General features: G+C 47.2%; 1 protein-coding gene across 2 annotated transcripts in view; it reads right to left on the bottom strand.

Annotated features, from left to right (window-relative positions):
• Nucleotides 1-896: 896 nt before the first annotated feature.
• kat6a (K(lysine) acetyltransferase 6A) overlaps nt 897-11,099 on the bottom strand; it is a 74,135-nt gene continuing 63,932 nt past the window's right edge. Inside the window, exons 16-17 of one of the 2 annotated variants that reach the window (XM_061730353.1) lie at nt 9,458-9,719; nt 897-6,573 (exon numbers count right to left, since the gene is read on the bottom strand). In XM_061730353.1, coding sequence (XP_061586337.1) covers nt 3,227-6,573; nt 9,458-9,719 — 3,609 coding nt within the window. In that variant the 3' untranslated portion in view covers nt 897-3,226. The remainder of the gene's footprint in view (nt 6,574-9,457; nt 9,720-11,099) is intronic. The other variant, XM_061730354.1, reaches the window with a different exon arrangement.

Raw genomic sequence — 11,099 nt, 5'->3', positions numbered from 1 at the left:
ACGGGCAATTTAGAATCATCAATTAACCTAGCATGCATGTTTTTGGACTGTGGGAGGAAACCGGAGTACCCGGAGGAAACCCACGCATTTGACAATGCGTGGGTTTCCTCCGGGTACTCCGGTCAAACACTCTTTGCTATAAAACATATTATACATTATTATATTCTACTTTCTTTGAGCTAATTACTTTCACCAATATCTGACCTAAGTATTGATATCAAATATTCATGATTTTTTAAAGATTTTAACCCTTTAAATGCCAGGTTTTTGTCACGATGCCACCATGTTTTTAGATGAAAAAAAACAGAAAAAAATAATTATTTTCAATATCCTACGTGCAAAGTAGATTTTTTTGTTTTGGATTATTACAGCCTGGGATATGTCAATGATGAGCAGCAACATTGATTTTCATGCATTATTATTTTTTGTGCAGTGTCAAATACCATCCATCCATCATCTATACCCGCTTTGTCCTTTGCAGGGTCACGGGGGTCTGCTGGAGCCTATCCCAGCTATTTTCAGGTGAGAGGCAGGGGTTACACCCTGGACAGGTCACACTCACACGTACGGGCAATTTAGAATCATCAATTAACCTAGCATGCATGTTTTTGGACTGTGGGAGGAAACCCACGCATCTCCGGGTACTCCGGTCAAATACTCTTTGCTATAAAACATATTATACATTATTATATTCTACTTTCATTGAGCTAATTTCTTTCACCAATATCTGACCTAAGTATTGATATCAAATATTCATGATTTTTTAAAGATTTTAACCCTTTAAAGTCAGAAGATGAGGCTTATTTGTGTCATTGTACGGTCAGAGAAAAAATTAATTGTTGAAATGTGTTGCCGAGGTCGGCACGGCGACTGCTTTACTAGGAAGGAAACGTGAGTGGCTCAACATAATTTATTTTCATTTTATGTTAAAATGTACAGAGTTCTTTGAAAGTACTTGCTAAGAAAGAAAACAAAACAAAAAAAACAAAAACAAATTGAAATACGTACAGGGACAGAGGAGAGAGCTGAGGTGGCCGAGCGGAAATCGACCTTCACTGTGCTCGGCGGTCGCCACCTCTTTATTTTGCGCTCTCTCTTAGCATACAACTCAACATGTACAATTACAAAGGATACAAAAAGGGAAGCAATATAAACAGACAAATATACTGAGCTCATTTTTACATGCCTCTTAAATGTAAGGAAGTATTCCTATACACACACAAGTAAAAAAACAGAAACAAAAAGAAAACAATGCCAAGTGACCTTTAGATATTTGTAGTCCTTTTTGTTTAAAATAGCATCGATATACTACACAAAGATAGAAAAACTCTAGAGATGAGATGGAATGGAGAGGTTAAAGGCATCTTAAAGTCACTAAAAGTGAGTGGTAATTTTTTTACATTTTGAATTTCTTAGTAATTATTACCCAAGAGGCGAGCTAAAAAATATGTATTTTTTTTTGTCGTTTCCTGAAACAAAAGTGGAAAAAAAAAAAAAAAAAAAGACAGTACCAATATCAATGTCAGATTTTTCTTTTTCATATTATAGAAAAAACATTTTCTCTACAATAAGTTTCTAAAGTCAAAAAGAGTCAGCTTGTGTCATAAAAGAAAGCTGCCCAGTCTGATAAAATTCAGAAAACAGAAACGAAAACAAAACAGAAGAAATAAGTACAGAACTGGAACCATACACACAAAGAAAGTATGCACGCCGAGTCTGTAAGGAAACCCAATCTCCTCTTTTGACTTTTTGAATACTGGTAGCGAGAAGACGGACTGACTGTCTAAACTCTTCTCTCCTCGGACCCTGTTCCGTCGCTGAGACTCCGTCACGGCCGATCCGTGCACTAGACGGGCATTTAGGCAAAACCTTTCACAAAGGATAACTGTCTGCTGCCACGCGTCTAGTCGACTGGAGTGCTGCATTTTTGTCAAAAAGAAGAACAAAAAAACAAAAAAAAAAAAGGAAGAATTACAGTTATAAACATAATAGACTTGACTCCTCGACTAACGCTTGAGGAGGGAGAGCTAGAATTAACTGACTTTCCTTCGAGCAGTTAAATGGAAACTCCACCGTTTGCTCTGCATTCCTTAAACTGCTAAAAAGGGGCTCACATTGTACACCGTCTTGTCTTGGAGTGTCGACAAAAAGAGCTGCATGTTGTACTTTCCTGAGCTAGCCATCTTCTGGCAATAGCTAGCCAGCGAGTGTGAGTGTGTGTGTTTATGTCTGGGAGTGTGTGTGTGTGTGTGTGTGTGTGTTGAATATTTGGGGAAGTACCAGAATATTTACATCTAAACCTTTTTCTTCAGAGTGGCGGCAAATTTGGAGTGTAATGCTACTTGCTTCACTCGTGGATGTAGAAGACTAGTGTCTCTCGTGTCTCTGCCGTGTTTTTGGTACAAACACCGTCCGTCCGTCCGTCCGTCCGGGGAGAGACGGAGACTCTGGAAACTCTGGAAACGGCTCGACACCTTGGAACAGCCGAGAACCCGCTCTGCTCTGAAGCTTCTCCTCCCAGCGCGCGGAAAACCGTCTGACCGAGCGGCTTCAGTTTGTGTTTGTAGGAGCAAAAAAGTTTGGGCGTCCCCCCGTTTTCAGAACGCCAGACATATAAAGACCAAAGCATGAAAGAGGTCGGACTGCACACGAGCAATAAAAAACAAAACAGACAAAAAAACGAACGATAAAAAAATAAAACAAAAAAAAGATTCGACTCATTCAACAAAACGAAGCGACAGTCCGCCTACAGTGTTTCATTGTCTCTTTTTTTCAAGGTAAGGCTTCCTATATCGATTAAAAGTATTGTGTGCATGGTTGAATGTGTTCAGTTTAACCACAGTCTGAGAGGAAGGTACTTCCTGTATTGTCTTTCTTTTCTTTTCCTTGTCATTCTTGTCCTCTCCTGCTCTGCTCCCGTGCGTGTCGGGGAGGAGGAGAGTCCTGCGTCCGTGTGAAGCCACAGCGCAGGAACCGATGCAGCATCCAACCCCCGGATCCCCGCTGAGCTGGGGTGGGTTGGGGCAACAAGCCCGTACAAACAAAGGGACAAAATGATGACGCAGAAAAACAGGAAACCCAAACACTCTCCGTTTCCAACCACCTGTAACTCCAGGAACGCCTTAGGCGGCGCTGGACGAGCTAACAGGAGGAATGGACGTTTAAAAGAGTCCAGCGAGCGTCAGCTCTGGCCCCGTGTCTCCTTTTTTCCCCAGTTCTCGGCCGCTCATCTGCTCATGTACGGCGACTGTTTGGGCACGCCGGCGTAGCTGTGGTGCGAGGGCCCGGTGTACATCATGTTGCCGTGGTGATTGGGCTGCATAGGCTGCTGCGGGTACGCCTGCCCGCCCATCATGCCCATCTGCATCTGCATGGGGTACTGGGCCGGCTGGTTCATGTAGGCGGGGTTGCTGTGGTAACCGCTGTTCATCATGGGCTGGGGCATCCGGTACCCGGCGGACATGGCGGCGTTGAGCGGGTTCATGTTCATGGAGTTGTACGGCGCCGGCGTGGGCATGAGGTTGGGCATCATGCCGCGCTGGACGGCCAGGGTGCGCGGCGTGCCCTGCATGGCCACGGCGCCCGAGCTGCGGCCGTACAGCTGCTGCTGGTGCGGCGGCGCCGGCGCCAGCTGCTGCGTGGCCTTGGAGCGGATGGAGATGTGGCCCTTGACCGTGGTCATCTGGCCCTGCAGCCGCTGCGTGTGCGGCGGGCCCAGGCCGATGTTGGCGGCCGTCGGCATGTTGCACTGCAGCTGCAGCGAGCCCAGGTTCATGGAGCCCGAGCCCAGGTTGGGCGGCGTTGTCATGCCGGGCTGGCCCTGGGCGAGCGGGGCGTGCGGCGACGGCGCCAGCCCCGGGTTGGACAGGGACACGCTGGTGGCGTAGGAGGTGACGGAGGCGGAGTGGGAGTAGGGCATGGCGTGGGGGTCCATGATGGTGTTGGTGAGCTGCTGCAGCTTGGCCAGGGAGAACGTGGCCGAGGGCTGCGGGTAGCCGCCCGTGCCGAAGTCCTGGCCCATGCGCTCGTACAGCGTCCTCCCTCCGCCGCCGCCGCCGCTGTCCGGGATCTCCATGATCATGGGGGTGGAGGCGAAGCCGTTGCCCATGCTGCACTGGGACAGGGCCTGCTGCTGCTGCTGGGGGGCCGGCGGGGCCGAGGGCGGGGGCTGGGGGTTGTTGGGCGGCTGCTGCTGCTGCTGGGGAACCTTCTTCTGGGACTGGGACTGGTTGGTGCTGGGCGGCCTCTCGATCACGCCGCAGCTCTGAGGGGACTTGATTCCACAGCTGGGAGTGTTGGAAGGAGGTGGCGGTGGCGGGGGTTGGGGCACGGCCACGTTAGTCCCCCCTGGCCCGCTGTTGGGCCCCGTCTGGATGAGGCTGCAGCTGCCCATAGTGAGCTGCGACCCGGCGTTGCCCGTGGAAGACGTGAGACTCGGCGCCTGCACGAAGGAGCAGCTGCTGGACTGGGAGGACGGAGTGGCCGAGGACGAGGAGGACGACGACGACGAGGCGGTGGAAGCTCCTGGGACGACGGCGGACACCGACATTCCCCCTCCGTTGTTCCCGGCGGCGCTGCCGCCCCCGCCCATGGTGGAGTCGTAGCTGCTGGGGTTGTCGTAGTTCTCCGTGGTGCTCTCGATGCTGCCCAGGTCGCTGAAGCCGCTGTCCACCACCTGCTGCGAGTGGTCCGACACCGACGGCACGTCCATCATGGGCGACGTCTCCATGTTCTGCTGGGACGGGGCCGACAGGGAGCTGGAATGCTCCGGCGTGATCTGAGTGTAGCTGCCGCCGCTACCGCCGCCCGCGGAGCCGGAGGGGCCGGGCGTGCCGCCCCGCGGCCCGGACGACGCGGCGTCCATGATGGCCGACGGCAGCGCGGGGGAGTTGACGGAGCGGACGGACTGGCCGGGCACGGGCGGCGCCGGCGGGTTGGGGAGCGGGCTGTTGTGCTGCGACGCCCCGCACTCCTCCACCAGCGCCAGCGCCGCCTCCTCCTCCGTCTCCCCCGCGTGGCTGTAGCTCTGCAGCGTCCGGCAGGCGGCCAGCGTCTCCTCGCAGTCCTGGTAGGCGCCGTGGTGCGGCTGCGGCTCCGCCTCCTCGTCCTGGGCCTCGCCCTGCGTCAGCGACTGCACGGCCTGCATGGTCTCCAGGTCCAGCTCGTTGGAGTGGTGGTGCGGGTGCTGGGCGTGGTGGTGGCCCAGCTCCTCCTTGAAGTCGGGGTGCGGGTGGGGGTGCGGGTGCGGGTGCTGCGGCTCCATCAGCATGGACACGTCCTTGTCCTCGGGGTGCAGCGGCGGCAGCGCCAGCGGCTCGGCGGGGGCAGACATGGCCGTCACCGTCTCCACCGCCGCCGCGGCGGCCGCCGACTCCTCCTGCTCCCGGCGCCGCCGCTCCTCCTGCTGGGGGTCGCTGGACGAAGAGGACGAAGACGGACGACACTTCGGCGGCGGCGGCGGTGGCGCCTCGTCCTCCGCCTCCTCCTCGTCCTCCTCCTCCTCCTCTTCCTCCTTGTGTTTACCGGCGTAGTCGGGGGCCACGCTGTTCTCCATGTCTAAAAAAGCCTCTCCGCCTTGGGGTTCCTCCTTCACGGGGGGAGAGTTGGCCTGGGAGACGGGCTCCTCCTCCTCGTCTTCGTCCTCGTCCTCCTCGTCCGTGTGCGGACTCTTCCTCTTCTTACTGTTGCTTTTGTCTTCCAGGTGTCCGTCGCCCTCGTCGTCGGCGTCGTGGTCTTCGCTCCGCCGGCTCCCTGACCCCGGCGTGACGGCCGTCCGTCGGTTGCTGCCGCCTCCGCCGCACTCCTCCTCCTCCCTCTCCTCGTCGTCCTCCTCTTCCTCCCTGTTCCCCATGTCCACGTCCTGCGGCCGCGTCTTGGGGGCCCGGGGCCCGGAGACGGGGGTGGAAGAAGAGGAAGGGGATAGCCGGGGCCGGGACGGAGGGCGGCTGGGTTTGTCTTCTTCCCAGGCCGCTCCGGTGTCCTCCTCTTCCTCATCCTCCTCCTCATCCTCCTCCGGCTCCGAGGCGGCGGGGGGTTTGGGCGCGGGCTGCGGGAGCGGGTGGAGGGTTCGGTTCTTGGGCGGCCTCCCCCGTCGTTTGGGAACCTTCTGCTCGGCCGGTTTGGGGAAGTAGTCGTCCTCCTCGTCCGAGTCCTTGTGGCCTCGGTCGGCGCTGGTTCTGCAGACGCGTTTGGGGACGCCGTCCGTCTCGAAGAGCGGGGGAACTTTGTGCAGCTGCTGCTCCAGCAGGATCTGTCGCTCCTTCTCCTGCCGGCTGGACTCCTCCTGGGCTCGCTGCAGGTACCAGCTCCGGGGTTTGCGGCCGGGCTTCATCTTGATTTTGGCCGGTTGGGGATCCCCGGTTTGGCCCTGGTTGTTTGCGGGGGTTTGCTGGCTTGGGCCGCCGCCGCCACCGGGGGGTTTCCCAGGCCCTTGTTTCTTCCAGTGCAGCGGTTTGCGGCTTTTCCCCTTGGGCCAGCCTTTCTTCTTCTTCACCGGGACCTCGGGGTTGCTCGCTGGAAGCTCGGACAGAGTTGCTGGCAGAGAAGCGACGGGCTTCAGCAGCGGGGTTAGATCTGGAAAGGCAAAAAGACAAGTCAGTTAAGTTGCAGGTGTACATGTACGACGGAGTATTAGACAAAAAAAGGAAATTACGAGAATAAAGTCATAATGTAATGAGAATAAAGTCGTAAAATTATGAGAATAAAGTCGTAAAATTACGAGAATAAAGTCGTAAAATTACGAGAATAAAGTCGTAAAATTACGAGAATAAAGTCGTAAACTTACGAGAATAAAGTCGTAAAATTACGAGAATAAAGTCGTAAAATTACGAGAATAAAGTCATAATATTATGAGAATAAAGTCGTAAAATTACGAGAATAAAGTCGTAAAATTACGAGAATAAAGTCGTAAAATTACGAGAATAAAGTCGTAAAATTACGAGAATAAAGTCATAATATTATGAGAATAAAGTCGTAAAATTACGAGAATAAAGTCGTAAAATTACGAGAATAAAGTCGTAATATTACGAGAATAAAGTCGTAAAATTACGAGAATAAAGTCGTAATATATTATAAATATATTAATATAACTTCACAAGATGCTCAATATTCCTCATTTTAACACAGGGAGAAGAAGCTCTTCCTGTTAGAGTTCTCATAAATTATATTCTCATAATATTACGACTTTATTCTCGCAACATTACGACTTTATTCACGTAATTTTACGACTTTATTCTCGTAATGTTACGACTTTATTCTCGTAATTTTACGACTTTATTCTCGTAATTTTACGACTTTATTCTCGTAATATTACGACTTTATTCTATTACGACTTTATTCTCGCAACATTACGACTTTATTCACGTAATTTTACGACTTTATTCTCGTAATATTACGACTTTATTCTTGTAATATTACGACTTTATTCTCGTAATTTTACGACTTTATTCTCATTATATTATGACTTTATTCTCGTAATTTCCAATTTTTTTTTGTCTTAGTTTGGCCCTAATACTCCGTCGTAGTACATGCGTACAGGACTGTCTCAGAAAATTTGAATATTGTGATAAAGTCCTTTATTTTCTGTAATGCAAAAATGTCATGTCTTTTATCCCCTCTGCTGTTCGGCTATTAAATTTAAAGTTATCCTTATGAATTTGTTTGGAATGTGTATTTAGGTACTGTGTACCTTCTAGGAATGTGTATACAGTGTTTGTATAGACTGTTTTTTAATTAATTTATTGGTATCAGCACTTTTTTAACTTTTTAACTTTCTGCCAACTTTCTCTCTGTGTTTCTATTGAATGTGTTATGTGTTTGTTATGTGTGTGTTTGGGTGCGAGCTGCCGAATCAAATTGCCCTTCAAGGGATTAATAAAGTTGTTTTGAATTGAATGTCATACATTCTGGATTCATTACATTCATTACAAATCAACTGAAATATTGCAAGCCTTTTATTATTTTAATATTGCTGATCATAGCGTACATTTTAAGAAAACTCAAATATCCTATCTCAAAAAATGTAATATTCTGGGAATCTTAATCTTAAACTGTAAACAATAATCAGCAATATTAAAATAATAAAAGGCTTGACATATTTCAGTTGATTTGTAATGAATCCAGAATGTATGACATTTTTGTTTTTTTAATTGCATTACAGAAAATCACAATATTCTAATTTTCTGAGACAGTCCTGTATAATGGCCAAGTGATTCATTTGTTAAATTAATTTGTTTAATTCGTTAACTTTGTTTATTTTATGTTATTTAAGCCACTCACAGCTACTCTCGTTGATATCAACTCAATCACATAATTGATGCGTGTACGATTGTGTGTGATGACGACAATGATGGATTTACATTTAACTTTCTATCAGGCGACCGATGAACTGTCAATCATCCATCAAACTCCACAATGATCAGTTTAACCCTTGTACTGTCTTTGGGTCAAAATGACCCAATTCTTCTATCCTTCTTTCCTCCTGCTCTCTCCTTCCTTCTTCCTTTCCTCTTTTCCTCCTTTTTTACCCTCCTTTACTCCTTTTTATTCCTACCTCCCTTTTGTCATTTGTTCCTTTATTACCTTCTTTGCTTTTCCTTCCTTCTTTCCTTATTTTCTCCATTCCTTCCTTCTTCCCTCCCTTCTTTCTTTCCTTCTCTCCCTTCTTTCCTTCCTTTCTCCCTTCCATATTTCCTCCCTTACTCCTTAAAGCACTTTGAATTAACTTGTGTTGAATTGTGCTATATAAATAAATTTGCCTTGCCTTACTCCCTTTCCTACTTCCTTCCTCCCTCCCTTCTTTCCATTTCTCCCTTCCTTCCATCTTTTCTCCCTTCCTTCCTTACTCCTTTTCCTACTTCCTTCCTTCTTTCTTTTCTCCTTTCTTCCTTCCTTCCTTCTTTTCTCCCTTCCTTACTCCTTTTCCTACTTCCTTCCTTCCTTCTTTTCTCCCTTCCTTACTCCCTTTCCTACTTCCTTCCTTCTTTTCTCCCTTCCTTTCTCCCTTTCCTACTTCCTTCCTTCTTTTCTCCCTTCCTTTCTCCCTTTCCTACTTCCTTCCTTCTTTTCTCCTTTCTCCCTTCCTTCCTACTTCCTTCCTTATTTTCTCCTTTCTTCCTTACTTCCTTCCATCTTTTCTCCCTTCCTTACTCCCTTTCCTACTTCCTTCCTTCTTTTCTCCTTTCTTCCTTCCTTCCTTCCTTCCTTCATTCCTTCTTTTCTCCCTTCCTCCTCCCTTGACCCAACGACAGCACAAGGGTTAACATTAAATCAGATAGATTTCTCTAGGACATTTCTCGGGAGAAGAAACTAAATCAAAGCATCTCTATTATTGTGCGGGCATCAATTCTCAGTTCAATTCAGAGTTTTGCGGGAGCGGAACACACGGTGATGGTCAGAAATGCAGCAGGATGAAGAAAACAGTCGCTCTCACGGCTCTAATTCACATCTTCCTGCTTACCTTCTTCCTCTGAATCGGTGAAGTTGGAGTGGCGGCCCCTCTTGGGCCCCGGGTCCGACAGCCTCAGGGCGGCTCTGGCTGACGGGTAGCGACGCTGGGGGTGGCCGAGCGCCGGCTGCTCCTCCAGCCGCGGCATCGGCCGCTCCGAGTCGGAGTCAGCGAAGGCTTCGTCCAGCACCTCGGTGGTCTCGGAGATGGTCTCCGTCACCACGCTGCTCTGGGGGTGGCTGCGCTGGCGAAAACGAGGCCTCTTCAGGGGCTTCTGGGTAAAAACACATTTTATTGAAATAAACGTGCCTGAAACTTGACAACCAGAGTAAAAAGACTGGATAGAATCATAACAACAAAAAAAACAAAACAAGGAAACCAACCTAAACGTTGCATATACAGGACTCTCTCAGAAAATTAGAATATTGAAGAATAATTTTGAATATTGATAGAATATTTTCTGTAATGCAATTACAAAAACAGAAATGTCCTACATTCTGGATTAATTACAAATCAACTGAAATATTGCAAGCCTTTTTATTTTAAATATTGATGATCATGGCTTACAGCTTAAGAAAACTCAAATATCCTATCTCAAAAAAATTTGAATATTCTGGGAATCTTAATCTTAAACTGTAAACCATAATCAGCAATATTAGAATAATAAAAGGCTTGCAATATTTCAGTTGATTTGTAATGAATCCAGAATGTATGACATTTTTGTTTTTTTTTTAATTGCATTACAGAAAATAAAGAACTTTATCACAATATTCTAATTTTCTGAGAGTCCTGTAGGGGTGGGACGATACGGGTAACTGACGATTCAATACTGTGGTGATATGTGGCCCACGATAACGATAATATTACGATACACGATATTCGATATATTGTAAGAAATTTCATCAACGATACATCACGATATATGCGACTGAAAAAGAAAAACTACCCATAAAAAGGAAACGTCTGTAGTTATGCATTTATTCAATGCCAAACAAACACACAGAAAGTGCATTTGTATATATTTGCCTCACTGCCTCCTAGTCTTGTAAATGTAAACACTGTACAGCTGGACAAAGTGCATGAACATTAATAACATGTTTTATATAAACCAGGACAGTGCACTGCTTTGTTTCTAATACTGAAAAGTCAGTAAGCAACTTAATTTTGCATAGTACCTCACTGCCTCCTAGTCTTGTAAATGTAAACACTGAACAGCTGGACAAATTAAAGTGCATGGACAATAGTGCCGTGACAACCGCGTAAATCGATTATGTGTGTTGTAATAAAATATCAATATTTGCCGTCAGTTTATCGATTATTTATTGCGACAGAGAGCGCAACAATATATTGCAATTAGGAATGGGCAATATTTTACCGTTCACGATTTACTGTCAAAGAAATTCCGAAAGAAAGAAAGAAATTCCGAAAGAAAGAAAGAAAGAAATTCCGAAAGAAAGAAAGAAAGAAATTCCAAAAGAAAGAAAGAAAGAAATTCCGAAAAAAAGAAAGAAAGAAATTCCGAAAAAAAGAAAGAAAGAAATTCCGAAAAAAAGAAAGAAAGACATTCCGAAAAAAAGAAAGAAAGACATTCCGAAAGAAAGAAAGAAAGACATTCCGAAAGAAAGAAAGAAATTCCGAAAGAAAGAAAGAAATT

Source organism: Cololabis saira, chromosome 9 (assembly GCF_033807715.1).
Source record: "Cololabis saira isolate AMF1-May2022 chromosome 9, fColSai1.1, whole genome shotgun sequence".
In the NCBI taxonomy this organism is placed as follows: domain Eukaryota; kingdom Metazoa; phylum Chordata; class Actinopteri; order Beloniformes; family Belonidae; genus Cololabis; species Cololabis saira.
The sequence above is the reverse complement of the archived record's forward strand: the minus strand, read 5'-3'. Positions and strand labels throughout refer to the sequence as shown.